Raw genomic sequence first — 15,851 nt, forward strand, 5'->3', positions numbered from 1 at the left:
AATTATGGCTCTCTATTTGAAGAATTCATGGAACCTTTGGGCTCCAGCCATTCTCCTAGGGTGTGTCTAGACTGCAGGCTTCTTTCGAAAGAGCCTCTTTCGAAAGCATCTTTCGAAAGAGCCTCTTTCGAAAGCATCTTTTGAAAGAGGCTCTTTCGAAAGAGCGCGTCTAGACTACAATGCGCGGATCGAAAGATCGATCCGCTATTTCGAAAAGAGCGTCCAGACTGCCGGACGCTCTTTCGAAATTGAAAGCCACCCGGAACTGCTTCTGCCAGGGCATGGGGGCAGCATTTCCTTCCGGGTGCTGCCTGCCTGCCCTTTGCAGAGACGCGTGGTGAGAGGGACACTCCTGAACACCCGTTGCTCTGCTGCTGCAGCTGCCTTTGCTGTCCCTTGAGGAATTTGGCAAGGCATCGCAGTGCTGCTTTGGAGTGCTCAGCTTCCTGGGACACCCCAGCAGCTTTTTTCTTTTGAGGTTTTTCTGCTTGCAGACCCTTATTTGTGGCATGGAGCCAGAGCTGCCCCTGGGCAGGCGAGGGCCCCACACCACCATACTGCAGCTGTTGCTGCATCTTCGTGAGACAATCATGAGGCTCCTTCCTGAGCTGGACCCAGACCAGAGGGACGAGGGGTTCCCCCGTCCGGCAGCCACACTGCCCTTGCCTCCGAACTTTTTCGTTGACAGGCGTGTTTGGAGGTTTGACACCAGCTCTGACTGGTGGGACCGGCTCGTGATGGAGATCTGGGATGACCAAGACTGGCTACAGAACTTCCGCATGAGAAAGACCACTTTCCAGGAGCTGTGTACCTGGCTCGCCCCTGCTCTGCAATGGCAAGACACCCACCTGCGGCCCGCCATCCCCCTGGAAAAGAGGGTCGCCATTGCCCTCTGGAAGCTGGCAACCCCCGACAGCTACCGCTCCGTGGGACACCAATTTGGAGTGGGGAGATCTACTGTCGGGGCCGTCTTGATGGAGGTAAGTCATTGTCTGGGGACAGTCACAGTTTGGGGTGGGGGGAAGGGAGACTGTCAGGAAGGGCCAAGTGGAGTGGGAGTGGGAGTGGGAGGGAGCTCCTCCACTCACCCTGAATTGGGGGGGGGAGTTCTGAGGAGGGGATTCCCGGGCTGTTTGTTTGAGAGGGAAGGTGGGCGGTGGGTTCTCCTCCTAAGACATAAGGCACCCCTTCTAACACTTTGTTGTCTGTCTCGTTCTGCAGGTGGTGAGGGCCATCAATTCGGAGCTGCTCAACAGGCTCATCTGTCTACCAGATCTGGACAGCGTTATGGCCGGCTTTGCTGCCCTCGGCTTCCCAAATTGCGGAGGAGCGCTCGATGGGACACACATTGCCATCCGTGCACCGCCCCATCGAGCAGCCCAATTCATAAACAGAAAGGGCTACTTTTCTATGGTCCTCCAGGCCCTGGTCGACCATCGTGGACAGTTTTTGGACATTTGTGTTGGGTGGTCAGGGCGGGCACACGATGCCCGCATCTTCAGAAACTCGTACCTGTACCGGAGGCTTCAGGCAGGAACATTTTTCCCCCATCGCCAGTTTGCGGTTGGGGATGTGCACATGCCGGTGTGCATAGTGGCTGATGCCGCCTATCCCCTGATGCCGTGGCTGATGAAGCCCTACACCGGCCAGCTGGATGCGAGCAAGGAGCAGTTTAATGCTCGCCTTAACCGGGCTCGCAACCAGGTAGAATGTGCGTTTGGCCGTTTAAAGGGCAGATTCCGGTGCTTGCTCACATGCCTCGACATGGGGGAGACCAACATCCCCGAGGTGGTGGCCGCGTGTTGCGTCCTCCATAACCTCGTGGAGAGGAAAGGGGATGCCTTCCTACCAGGGTGGGGTACAGGTGCTGATGCCCAGGAGAGGCTCTTTGCCCAGCCCCGGACAGCTGCCATCCGCCAGGCTCACCGGTCTGCAGTTGGCATCTGGGAGGCCCTCCGGGACCAATTCTCCAGTGGAGGCCACTGAGTGCACTGAGGGGCTTCTGCCTGGGGACTGGGCCCTGGCCCCCAATAGAAGCTTCCCTCCACAACCCATCTCCTGACCCAGTTTGGACACATCACTTACACCAGGGTGTGTTTCAAAATAAAATGTTCTCTTTACTTATTTATAATTTTGTACATATAATCAAACAATGTGGCAAAATAACAAAAATTTTCTTCATTTTTGTTGTTGCCAAACTATATACAATAAACAAACAGTGCCTTTAACCCTTTGTTTGTGCTTTAACTGGGGTGATGGGGGTGATTGAAACCTGGAGGGGGGAAGGGGCCTGGAAACCTGGAGGGGGGAAGGGGATCAGGTTGAACGGGGCTTGGCAGATTTCCCTTTCCTGGCTGGGCCTCGTGTTTGGGGTGCTCCCCGGCTACGGGATCGGGTGATGCACCTGTCGGTTGGCTGGCTGCTGGGGGGCTCTTGGGACGTGGAAGCCTGGGGGAGAGGAGGGCCAGGGGGAGAGAGGGGCTGGGGAGCTGGGGGGACTGGGGGACAGGGAGGTCCAAGGGGGGAAAGGGCTGCTGTTGTGGAAGGGGGGTTTGGGGTGGGGTCATGGGGTGCTGGAGGAGCAGGACCAGGCACAGCAGCAGGCAAGCCGCTGACCTCCCTCAGGGTGGCGTACAGCACCGTGCGCTGCAGGACCAGCTCATTCATGAGCCGATCACGCCACCGCTCCTCTGCCTCCGCCCTCTGTAGCAGGATGGCGTTCTGCTCCTGCACAGCCTCGACGTGCTGCCGGAGGATGTCGGCGTAGACACGCCTGTGTCTGTGGCTCCCATGTCTCCGAGGTGGAGATGGAGATGGAGGTGGGGCTGGGATGCTGCGGCCCTCTTCCACGGCTGGTCCGGCTGTGGAGGAAAAGAAGAAGACACAATCAGTCCTATAAACTGGACTCTGTAGCACTTACAATACTAACAGGATGGTTTATTTGGGGATGAGCTTTCCAGGGCCAGACCCACTTCCTCAGATCAGAGTAACACGGCTACATTTCTATCACAATCAGTCATGTGTGCAACAGCTGTCCAAAAGGGCATGCCCTCTCCCTTCAGACAGGGGAAGCAGACATTGTGAAGGTCACACTGTGTGTGTGTGTGTGTGACCTGGGCATCAGCCTGAGCATGACAGGTTTCCCTTGTGCATCACCCACTGTGCACCCACCCACCTACCTCCCCCCCCCCCGGGTGTGACACAAACTCACTGTACTCACCTGCTGCTTCCTCTCCCGTGCCAGATGACGCCTGGGAGGCCTCAGAGGTCTGGGTGACTGGCTCCAGGGTGAGGGTCGCCGTCTCCTCGGTGTCCTCCTCCTCTGGGCCCATGTCCCCGTCTCCAGACTGCTGTAGCTCCCGCTCTGGAGCGTCCACCACGGGGTCTGCCAATCCAGACTGGACGAACCGCCGTGGTGTGCGTGCTTCTGCACTGCCACCCAGGATCTGGTCCAGCTCTGAGTAGTAGGGGCAGTAGTGGGGGGCTGCCCCAGACCGGGAGCTCTCCTCCCTGGCTTTGGCGTAGCCCTGCCGCAGCTCCTTCACTTTGGAGCGCACCTGGTCCTGGGTGCGGGGGTAGTGGCCCTTCTGGGCCAGGGCTTCAGCCATGCGGCCATAAATTTCGGCATTTCGCCGCCGGCTTTTGAGGGCCTGTAAGGCCTCCTCCTCTCCCCACAGCTCCAGCAGGCTCTTTATCTCTGTGCCGGACCAGGATGGTGCCCGGCGCTTGGAGCCCTTGGCTGGGTCCCCAGAAGGCTCGGAGGAAGGGCCAGGACGCTCTTGGGGCTGTGACATGCTGCAGCAAGGTCGCCGTGTGCTCTGGCTCCTTGTCTGCAACAAGTGGCTGTGAGGGTGCGCCTGTCCCTTTAAGGAATGGCTGCAGCCAGGAACCACAGACGTGCAACCCATGGCCCAGATTGTCCATCAGGGCTTGTTCCTGGAGGCCAATAATTTTGAAAGAAAGGGCTCCCCCCGTCCAGACTCACGTTCTTTCGACGGATCTCCCTCGAAAAAGGCGTTCTTCCTCGTGAAACGAGGTTTACCGCCGTCGAAAGAAAAGCCGCGTTCTTTCGATTTAATTTCGAAAGAACGCGGCTTGAGTCTGGACGCAGGGGAAGTTCTTTCGAAAAAAGGCTACTTTTTTCGAAAGAACCCCTGAGTGTGGACACAGCCCTAGGAAGGCAAGGCAAGATAGCTCAGGTTTGGAAACTGAGCTGCACAGCTGAGAGAGTACTACTACTCCTTCGCAGCACAAATCCTCAGCAAAGGATTCTCTTGCACTGCTCCCATGCAGTTTTGGCCAACCATTGATCTTGTACAATTTCTGCCATCCTGAAAGGTGCAGACCTTATGAAAAAGGTGTTCTTGTGAGATGTTGGAAGAGTCTGAATCTTATCTTGAAAAAGGGCTTTTTCTGATTTGCACTCATGAACGAAAACATGAATTTGGCTCCATTCTGTGAGAATTTTGGACAATAGGTTTCTGAGGTAGGGAAATCAAGCACTGGTTTGTCTCCTCTCTGAGGTGGTGAGTTTTAGTCAAGAGCTACAAGAGTAAATGGCCATAGACTATGAGATACAAAATTTGCACATGCCATGGAAACTGATAAAGTGTGAGATGGTAATTCACTACCAGTTTGGTTTATTTTAAGTCTGTCCCTGCTGGGACAAAACCTGCACTTTCTGTCTTCTGTACTGTTGCGTGAGTCACCTGATACTTAACTTCAAAATAGCATTCATAGAAGCTCTGCTTGTGTATTCAGAAGAGGAGATGAATGTCATTCCTGTTTTTCTACTGGCTCTCTGTGAGCTCAGTTTTACTTTCAGGGTAGCCACATGTTCTCTCTAAAAAGTAATACTTATGCGAATGTGCACTGTTGGAATTTGGAGAAGATCCTGTGCTCTGAAACAGAAGCTTCAAATCCAGTCTAAATCCCATATACAAAAGTTTGATCATGATCCATTTACTGACTTCCTCAACTAAGGGTACGTCTACATAGTGAGGCTATTTAAGAATACTAAAAGTATCCTGAAATAGATACCCTGCATCTTTTGAATGCGCCCGCTATTTTGAGATAGGTCTTGAAATAGCAGATGTGCTATTTTGGCATCTTTGTAATCATCATTACATGAGGGATAAGAGATGTTACTTTGAAACAGCATGTTACTTTGAAATTTGGCACTGTGTAGACGTGCCAAATTTCAAAATACACTATTTCAAAATTCAATCAAAATAAGATACGTAATTTACATAATGCAAATTGCATATCTTATTTCAAGTTTAGGGTTCTGTGTAGATGCACCCTAAGTGTTTTATTGAATTGTCTAATAGCTATGCATAAAATATTTTGATTATTCTTTAAAAACCAGACTATATCAAGGACTTTTGAAAGGTGCTCTTGTAACTCTCAATATATGAGTATAGTTGGGATTGGTGCTGCTTTGGGCAGAGGACTGGACTCAATGACCTCCTGAGGTCTCTTCCAGCCCTAGCATTCTATGATTCTATGATATGGCAGCAGGAAGGAGTAATGGGGCTATGAAATCCTGAATATCTGTAAAGCATATGGACTGGTTTATATCGGTCAACAAAGGGTTCAAAATTCCAACAATTCAGCGCTGCAAGATTATAAGGGAATGGAAATACAGCTTTTAAAGGGGTGAGTTCTCAGTATCACCCATGCTGAGAAGTACATTATTTTGTGCACAACCCCTATGGGCTCAATTCTGCCACCTACCTGAATATTTAGCTAACTATGGGTGAGGAAGGCAAAATTATGCCCTTAGAATTTAGTGCAGATGCATGAGGGATGGAAGAAGGAAGTATCTTACCATGTACAGTATTTGGAGCTCTTTGTGATATGCTGTCCTTGTGCACATTCCACGGATGGTGAAAGTGCACTTCATGTGCCAGATATCAAAGTATTTTGGGCCTGCAGTACTGTAATAGTGTGCTGCTTACTTCTTGTGAGTGCCCTTTGGCTGGGTGTGTATGTGCCTGCCTTCTTATTGGCTTGTGTTGCTTGAGGTGCACACTGTTAGTCATCCTGGTGTCCTTAGATAGGTGTTTGGTGATTCAGAGTCACTCACAATCTGTAGGTGTACAATCAGACCAGGTACAAGTCCAACAGGGCACTTTCGCATTTCTGTAGCCCTGTCCCTGGCCTCAGTACTCAATAGTCAGTCTCCAATTAGTCCAATAGGGCCTAACACCAGACTCTGAGTTACTAATGTCTACAGCCCTGTTCTCTGCAGTCTGAGTTAGCTTACAGTTGATACTTGATACTGGTAAAGGGCCAAACTCCCAAAGCTTCCTCTCTGAAGACTGTTTGCCTTTAACAGCCAATCTCTAAACCCAGCTGTCCATCGGAGTTACTCTTCACCTTTATCTCCTTGTAGGATCAACAGAGTCCACAAATGCTGACTGTCTGTGGGGTCTTCAACCCCCTTCTCTAGGCCTCGAACACCTCTCTCTGGCATTAAGCCATTCCACCCTTGTCCAGTGGGGAAGTCAGGCCCGTCCAGTACTATGGGCCAACCCCAGGGACCCTATGAGTAGCAGCCACCTATTGCCAATGCCTGCTGTTCCCTGGGCCATTTTCCATAGAGACCCTTCACCTTTGGCTTTGCCTTTACTCTAGGGTTCTGTCAGCTCAAACTACAGCAGGAAGTCAGGAGCTTCTTCTCACTACAACAGTTCCTGCCAGCAACTGATCTGTCCCTAGGATTGTAGTTCCTTCTGCCAGCCAGAAGCACTGTCCTTACTCCTCAAGCTCCAGGCAACAACTGAAGTTTTCTAGCTCTGCAGACCCTTTTATATGTGCCTGCTGTCCCTTAATTGTCTGGTTCCATGGAGCCTCTTATTGATTGGCTGCAACCCAGCAGGTCCTCTCTAAGCATCTGGAAGACTCACTTCTACTGTTTCCTTTTTGGGGGCAGGGTGTGGCAGGACCACAAGGCCTTCAGTATAAGGCCATGTTTGGTGCCATGAAGTAAACAGTCTTTTGGCAGTACAGCTACTCTCTGGGGACAAAAATTGCATTGAATCAACCAGCTCAGCTCCATGGTGCTACTGTGCTTCTTCGACTGCTAGGACGGATGCTGCTGCACTACCAGACAGTCAATGCTGACTGTGGTGTTGAAATTGACAACAAGGGTCATTGCTATTCTAGGAATATCTGCAAATCTATCGTGGAGAGACTTAAACAGGTGTGTGAAAACCAGGTTTTCTTAAGATTATTAAAATTCATTGTGGGCCTCCTGAAGATGTTAAGGAGCCTGCCCTCTTTGGCAGTAAGCGGGGGTGGGTCTAGGCAGCCTGGTTCAGAAGTATGTGACATTGATTTAGTCATTATGAAGACTGGAAGACAGGCTTCCCTGTTTGGGAACTGAAGGATTTGCAAATCACATATTTACTGGGAATGTGTGGTTTTCTTAAACAATAGAGGCCCTTTGAGTGTTTCTCTGAAGCTGGGATAGTACCCTGGCATGAAAGGCAGCATTTGAACCTGGGAGAACTGGACAACACCATCCCAGAAAAATAAAGTTCTAACAACAAAGTTTGTAACAATTGAGAGACTAAAATTGTAAAAGTTATTAGCTAAAAGCAGTCTCTTGGATCGTTGGGCTCTATTTCTATGCCATGATGCAGTGAGAGAAACTGAATGACACCTTTATATGGCCTTTCAGTGAAGCAAAAGGAGTGGAGAGCACATGTGTGGCCAGTGGGTACTACTGTCCAAAAATATTGATTTCTGGCATATGTGCACTAGTAATGGAATATACATATGGACAAGCATTTGAAAGAGAACTTCATTTCCAGACACAGCTGCCAGAACAGGCAATCTGAACACCACATATGGACCCACTGCCTTGTTCCCTCCACATGATGATTTGGAATGGATATAAAATGCTAGAAAATCAGTATGGGAGCATTTATATCCCCTTCACCCAGGAATGAATATCTGCCCAAGGTACAAAGCAGTGGAGAATCAGGATGGCCTTCTGATGATTAATGTATACAATACATGACAAGTGCAGAGTTGAGAATTTAGCCCTAATGTTTTTCTTTTCGACCTTAATGCCTTACACCATTTAATAAAAAACAACAATTGTATGTTTTAAACCATCCAGTAGATAATTATGTCCCTGCTATATAGGCTATACAAGAGTTCAAAAAAACTTATAGAATGTGTAGGTGTTTGCTGTTGAATTATATAACTTTAAGAGTAAGTAATTTCTGTAAAACCCTATTAGTTTAATCCCTATTAATTTCTGTAGGACTCTTTTCTATACCTAGAAATAATTATCTTGAAAGGTCATCTCATGCAGAAAACTCTCATTGATTTCAACAGGAGTCTAATTCAATGCAAGACTTTCAAGAGCAGAACCAGAAGTATTTAGAGAATTTTTTTTATTTGATACTGAACTTGTAGATGACTGAACACTCACCATAAATTATTTTGTTTGCCTTTGTGTTTGCTACAGAATGAGGCAAGTAAATCCCTAAATTTACTTTACTATACCTTATAGCTTACAATGATGGCACAAGCATGGAGACATGCTGCTGTCTGTTATGTGAAAGAGACTGTATTTACTAGCAAGCCTGAGGAATCAATTTTAATAACTTTTCTGGCATTACAAGCAGTACAAGTATAGTCAAAGTTAATAAAGACTAAATCACTTCAGGAGAGAGTAAAAGACAGTGGTTGAAGTAATAGTGTGAAGTTAAGGTTTATACTTAATTGCAAAAACAATGCAGATTTTACTCCAGCCAGCACAGGAATTGGAATTGAAAAGTGGACTCTCTTCCCAGTGTAAGAGGGAGGAAACTATTCATAAGACACCTGGAAGAAAATGTCTGAAGGCATGATATCTTATTCTGATGTTCTTCTACCCTGGTAGGTGCCAGGGACTGATCTGAACTTCAATAGCATTATAGGCAGAGGTGGCCCAACTTGAAAAGTTCATTTTTGGACCTGACCTTCACAGAAGTTAACCCCAAATTTGAGCTGCACTTTTATGACAGGTACATCTGTAATTATAACAGGCTCATAGAACTGTAGGACTGAAAGGGATCCCAAGAAGTCTAATTATGAGTTTAGTTTGATTTTTTGTCCCCTAACATCTAACCTAAATCTTTTTTGCTACAGATTAATCCCAATACATCTTTTCTTACCTTCAGTGGACATGGAGAACAATTAATCACCATCCCCTTTATAACAATCCTTAACATATTGGAAGACAATAGGTCACAGCTTATTCTGTTTCCAAAAGACTACACATGCCCAGTTTTTTCAATCTTTCCTCCTAGGTCAGGTTTTCCAACCCTTTTATGATTTTTCTTGTGTTCCTATGGACTCTTTCTAATTTGTTCACATCCTTTCTAAACTGGGGCCCAGACTTAGAGCTTCACCAGTGCCAAGTAGGGCAGGATAATTACCTCCTGAACCAGACTCATATTAGTCTCTTTTGCAGCTGCATCACAATGTCAACTCATACTCAGTTTGTGGTCCAGTAGAACCCCCAGATCCTTGTCAGCAGTAACTGCCAGCTCAGTAATTTATGCAGGGGTCCAGTGTCTCTTGGAAAGATGCCTGTTTCAGAAAATAATAGGCTATCATTTTCTTATATATTAACCTCTTGATGTGTAAGATATTAACGTGAGATCGTAAATCTGGCAAGATCAAATACTATGGGGAACAAAATATTTTCCCTTGCAATGCTGTAGAAATTAGAGCCAGAATTCTGAAAGCAGTTTTAGCATTTAATCTGATGCCTAATTTTTAATTAGCTTCTTAAGTGATTTTCAAAGGATAGAGCCAGCTACATCCATTTCTGCCTAGTATCCAGGGGTAAGCATGCCTAATTTTGGCTAAAGATTCTTGTACCTATTTGTCATTACCCAGAGTTCACCAATGTTTTTACAGTTTTCCATTTTTACTTCATTAGGTCATTAGGTGAATTGGTTGTGCATTTATGACCTGTGGCAGATAGAGACTGGCACAAACTTACTGGAGAAAGGCAGAGTTGGGAAAGCATTTCCATACTGCTCTGTCAAGCAATGCATGATCAGACAGTAATCAGACAGTAAGGTGGAGAGCAGAGCTTTCTCCTTCTAAGGAATTCTGTGGGGTGAACAAAAATCCTCTGGTCAGTAGATGCAGATTATTAGACTTACTCCACTTATGATCTAAGCACAAGGAAAATAAATTAAAAAACAAACAACCAAAATGCATATGGAATCATAGGGCTGGAAGTGACTTCATCTAATCCAGTCCACATGGCACACTTTGATATCCAGAATATTCACAAAATGTACAAAATTAGTGGGTGAAACATAAATGTTTATGGAGCAGGGGGACTGACAGAATTGCGAGGCTCCTAGGCAAGGTACAAGGACAGTCTCCACACTTCAGTAGGGGTTGGGCCTCCAGTGGAAGGTGCAAAGCCAGGGAATCTAGACCTCAACACCACTTAGACATTCTGAGAGCACAGTACCCGACTCTACTACTATTCCTGTTGAATTATAAAAGGATAACAATATAGCTCGAGCATACAGGGGGTGTAATCAGGAGGACCAGAGCACAACTGACGTTGCAGATAGCAAGGGATGTGAAGGGTAATAAGAAAGGGGTTCTACAGGCAGGTTAGCAACAAGAAGGAGAATGCAGCCACAGATGATGTGGAAAAAGCTGCGGTAGTCAATGCTTTTTTGCCTTGGTCTTCACAGACTTTGGTCAGCTCCCAATGCTGCACTGAGCTGCACTATAGTGGTGAAAGAACAGATTGAGGACTATTTAGAAAAAGGTTGGACATGCACAAGTCCATGGGACCAAATCTAATGCATCAGAGGGTGATGAGAGAGTTGACTGTGATTGCAGAATCATTGGCCATTATCTATGAATATTTATGGGGATCAAAGGAGATTCCGGAAAACTAGAAAAAAGGCAAATGTAGTGCCCATCTTTATATAAAGGAAGAAGAAGAATTCGGGGAACTACAGACTGGTCAGTCTCACCTCATTTCCTGGAAAAATCAGAGAGTGGGTCCTCAAGCTATCCATTTTGAAACAGTTGCAGGAGAAGAAAGTGATCATCAACGGTCGACATGGATTCACCAAGGACAAGTGTGATGAATGGGATGGGTAATATTCTTTTCTGGACATCCCAGCCGTTTAGTAAACTAAATTGCCTGAAAGGGTTAAACCCAGAGATAGTGGGTTTCCAGGAAGTGTTGGCAGGAAGCCAGGAGAACCAATGAAAAGAGCGCGTAAGTTTTTGAAAAAGCAGGATCTGCCTGCTGCAGTCCTTTGTAAAGTTTCAGAGCAAAAGCCAGGAGAGATGGACTTAGCCAGAAATAAGGCATGGAATTTCCAGCAACATTCCTGCCTAGGAAAGAGTATACCTTGGAACAACAAATGTGAGTAAAACAGGGAATGTTTAGTTACACCTGTTCACATTATTTTCTTTATTTTGGGGTTTGGTTCAATTCCTCTGTACTGAGCCAGCTTATTTTACACCGCATACACTGTAACTTTTAAACGGAATCGCAGGAATGGAATTTGCTGGGGGGTTTTCAAACTTTCCTTTTTCAGTTGCTCTGTAACACCTACCAACCAAGTATGTTTACCAAGAATGTCTTCTTTGCTTTTGTTAATAAAGTTACCTTTTTAAGACTGTGTCCTAGAAGGAAGGGGTTTTTGTGTACACATGCCCAAGACTGGAAGGTCAGCTATTAGGAATTGCAGGGAATCTTTGACCTGGAGAGATATTTTTAAAGCGGAAACTTTTAGTGGCAGGATACTTTTAAATCTCTTGTGGCCCCCCACCATCTGCACTCAAGTGCCAGAATGGGGATCAGCCTTGGTTGCATGTCATACCTGACTAACTTAGAATCATAGAACCATAGAGCTGGAAGAGACCTCAGAAGGTCATCAAGACCAGCCCCCTGCTCTAGGCAGAACCAATCCCAACTAAATCAACCTGGCCAAGGCTTTGTCAAGCCGAAACGTAAACTCCTCTAGGGATGGAGATTCCACCACCTCCCTAGGTAACCCATTCTAGTGCTTCACCACTCTTCTAGTGAAATAGTTTTTCCTAATATCCAACCTGGACCTCTCCCACCACAATTTGAGACCATTGCTCCTTATTCTGCCATCTGCCACTACTGAGAACAGCCTCTCTCCATCCTCTTTGGAACCTCCCTTCAGGAAGTTGAAGGCTGCTATCAAATCCCCCCTCACTCTTCGCTTCTGCAGACTAAACAGACCCAAATCCCTCAGCCTCTCCTCATAGGTCATATGCTCCAGACTCCTAAGCATTTTTGTTGCCCTCCACTGGACCCTCTCCAATGTGTCCACATCCTTTTTGTAGTGGGGGGCCCAGAACTGGACACAATACTCCAGCTGTGGTCTCACCAAAGCTGAATAAAGGGGAATAATGACATCTCTGGATCTGCTGGCAATGCTCCTCTTAATGCAACCTAATATGCCATTAGCCTTCTTGGCTACAAGGGCACACTGTTGACTTGTATCCAGCTTCTCATCCACTGTAACCCCCAGGTCCTTTTCTGCAGAACTACTACTTACTTGGTTCTTCTGTCCCAAGTGCAGAACTCTGCACTTGTCCTTATGGAACCTAATCAGATTTCTTGTGGCACAATCCTCCAATTTGTCTAAGTCACTCTGGACTCTATCTCTGCCCTCCAGCGTATCTACCTCTCCCCCTAGCTTAGTGTCATCTGCAAACTTGCTGAGGGTGCAATCCATCCTCTCATGCATGTCATTAATAAAGACATTGAACAAAACTTGTCCTAGAACCGAACCTTGGGGCACTCCCCTAGAAACCGACCGCCATCCTGACATCGAGCCGTTGATCACTACCTGCTGGGTCCGGCCTTCTAGCCATCTTTCTATCCATCTTACCGTCCATTTATCCAATCCACATTCCCTTAACTTGCTAGCAAGAATATTGTGGGAGACCATATCAAAAGCCTTGCTAAAGCCAAGGTATATCACATCCACTGACTTTCCCACATCCACAGAGCCAGTTACCTCATCATAGAAGCTAATCAGATTGGTCAGGCATGACTGTCCCTTTGTGAATCCATGCTGACTATTCCTAATCACTTTCCTCTCTTCCAAGTGCCTAAAAATGGATTCCTTAAGAATCCCTTCCATGATTTTTCCAGGAACCGAGGTAAGGCTGACCGACCTATAGTTCCCTGGATCATCCTTCTTCCCTTTTTTGAAGATGGGCACTACATTTGCCTTTTTCCAATCATCCGGGATGTCTCCCGACCTCCACGACTTTTTGAAGATAATGGCCAAAGGCTCCTCAGTGACATTTGCCAACTCCCTCAGTACTCTCGGATGCATTAAGTCTGGACCCATGGATTTGTGTACGTTTAGCTTTTCTAAATAGTTCCTAAATGTTTTTTTTTCTAAATAGTTCTTCTTCTATTAGTCTATGAATTCATGGTACTATTACAAAGGCAATCAAAATCGAGCCTGTAATTTCTTATGCACTGGGTTATAACTCAGATTTATAATAAAGCTTGTCAGAAATCTTTAAACCTTTGACAAACATGCCATTATAATTGAAATTGAAAGTTTAAAAAAATCTGTTTGGAAAATTTTCTTTAAAAAAATCAAAATGAAGCATTTCGGTCATGCTGAAACTTTATTTTGACATCTTTGGAATGGAATTTTTTTTAAAATTTGAAACTGCTTTGAGAAACAAGATATATTTTTTATTTTAAAAAACATTGTAGAAGATCAAAGGTGGAACAAACTGATTTTATCAAAATTAAACATTTCAGTTAACCTGAAATGAATGTTTTTTTCACTACATTTTAAGTGTTTTGGTTTGGTTTGGATTTTTAATTGTGTCATTTCTCTTTAAAAAGAAAATACTGCTCTGATGTATAGTTTACTATGCAGACGGAAAGAATATGAAACATTGGCAGAGATAAAGGAAAAAAATATTTCTGATTAATTATAAATTTTTGGTTCTTGACTACATGATCCTGTCAACAGAAATTCCAAACACAAAATAAGGCTTAGTTATGATAGTTTTATTATTTCAAACCTTTGGTATTCAAAGCATTTCCTTGCATTTAAATCTCAACCTAAATTCCATACAACAGGCAAAATCTTACATCCACGACTTGCACAAAACTCCAACCTGTGAAGATATGTTCCCGTGTAGGTAAATCAGGTCTATACCTTCATTAGAAGCTGAGAGTATTCCGTGCATCTTAGCAGGCTGTCAACACCTCAGAGGATTGAATATCTCTGTACCTTAGTTTCTCCCATGTATGGGGTGCTGGGAAGGCAAGTAAACTTCTTTTTGTGAAGTGCTTTGTGATCCTCAGATTTAAGATGCTACAGAAATGCAAAGTACTTATTAGTATTAGCAGCAGGAACTAGCTGCTTCTCTGCTAGACTCTGGAGTGGTGATTCCATTTTTTTTTTTTTTTTTTTTTTTTTTTTTGGTTCTCTAGCCCTTTTTCATGATTCACGCGAAATTGAAAGCAGAAGCATTAGACTCCCTAGAGAAGCAGCTGAATACTACTACAGGTAGGAGAGCAGAATTTTGGAGAAGACAGGATGGTCAAGTGAGAGTGCTGGGAGATTCATGACAGGAAAATATTAAGAGACCAACAAGAGAGTGCTTGGGGGAGCACAAAGACTTCAGGGAACAGTTGGCATTGTAACTGCCAATCAAATATGAATCCCTTGACTCCCCTACAAATCAGTTCTCATTTTAGATATGGAATCAATCATTAAAATCAGACTCATCTCATTACCTACTGACCCACTAACTTATACCTTGACCTGCATTTAATCAACAATATTCCTTGTTTATAAAGCTTTAAAACTACCCATGATTATATTTGATCTTTTAAAACAGTGTTTACTTTTAAATCTTCTTCCATGTTCCTCTTCTTTCATAACTCCTGTGTCTTTTGTGGTAATTTCAATGATCAAGTACCCTGTGCTTTTAGCTGTCACCTCACAGCCCTGACCTATAGCGCTCCCCATATTGTGTTTAAAACACATAGAGGCCTGTGATGTTAAATACAAAAGAGAAATAAGAATGTTGTAAGGTCATATGTTTCTTGCGTAAGGGTTTTCAAAGGAAGCAATTGTTTAAAGGACTGGAAGATGACAGAAAATAATCTGTGTAATCTGACAATCAAAAAATGTATTCATTAGCACAGATAACTTTGTCGGGTGCCTCAAAAATGGAAAGGTGAGTAGTCAAACTGAGAGCAGCTCTTTAATTCCCTATATATCAAGGAGCAAAGAATAGGCTCTGTCAGTTTGGACTATTGTAGTTTTGACTTTCATATTTCTAAACCTTAGGATTTAGATCTGAATCTTGAAAGTGATACAGACTTTAGCCAGTTCTCCTGTCCTCAGCTGAAATACAATGTGGAGTTTTTTGAAATAATTGTGCGGCTATGACCATTCCTTCAATAAGGTATTTTCTACATGAACAGCATTCTTTGAAGTGTGGAGCCATGAAGATGGTGAGGGCCAAAGGTGAAAGCTGTGCAATAGAAGTTTGCATTCCAGTCAGAGATCGGGTCAGCGGGGTAAAGGAATTAGTCTATTGATATTCAGTGCTTTGACCTGTTAACAATAACTGTGGCACAGGGGTTCCACCAGTGGCACATCCTTACATTGTGTGTCAGTGGAGAGAAATCTTGTCTGCTTTAGTTTGCTTTGGTGGAAAAAAAACCCAGCAGGCTTTAGCCATGTGGTCACCAGTCACTGCTACTGGGGAAAAGGGGGGGGAAATGTCATTTCTCCACCACTGAACTGGGTCTAAGAATTAAAAAAAAA

The 15,851-nt window shown here is 45.2% G+C and overlaps 1 protein-coding gene across 1 annotated transcript; it reads left to right on the forward strand.

Annotated features, from left to right (window-relative positions):
* Positions 1–226: 226 nt before the first annotated feature.
* On the forward strand, positions 227–11,148 carry LOC149520703 (uncharacterized). The gene is made up of 4 exons (XM_089775324.1): positions 227–980; positions 1,222–1,290; positions 7,010–7,207; positions 11,074–11,148. Exons 1-4 carry the CDS (start codon positions 510–512, stop codon positions 11,146–11,148), a joined length of 813 nt encoding a protein of 270 aa, XP_089631450.1. The 5' UTR covers positions 227–509.
* The last annotated feature ends 4,703 nt before the right edge of the window (positions 11,149–15,851 follow it).

Source organism: Pelodiscus sinensis, chromosome Z, assembly GCF_052426305.1.
Source record: "Pelodiscus sinensis isolate ZL-2025 chromosome Z, ASM5242630v1, whole genome shotgun sequence".
NCBI lineage: Eukaryota > Metazoa > Chordata > Testudines > Trionychidae > Pelodiscus > Pelodiscus sinensis.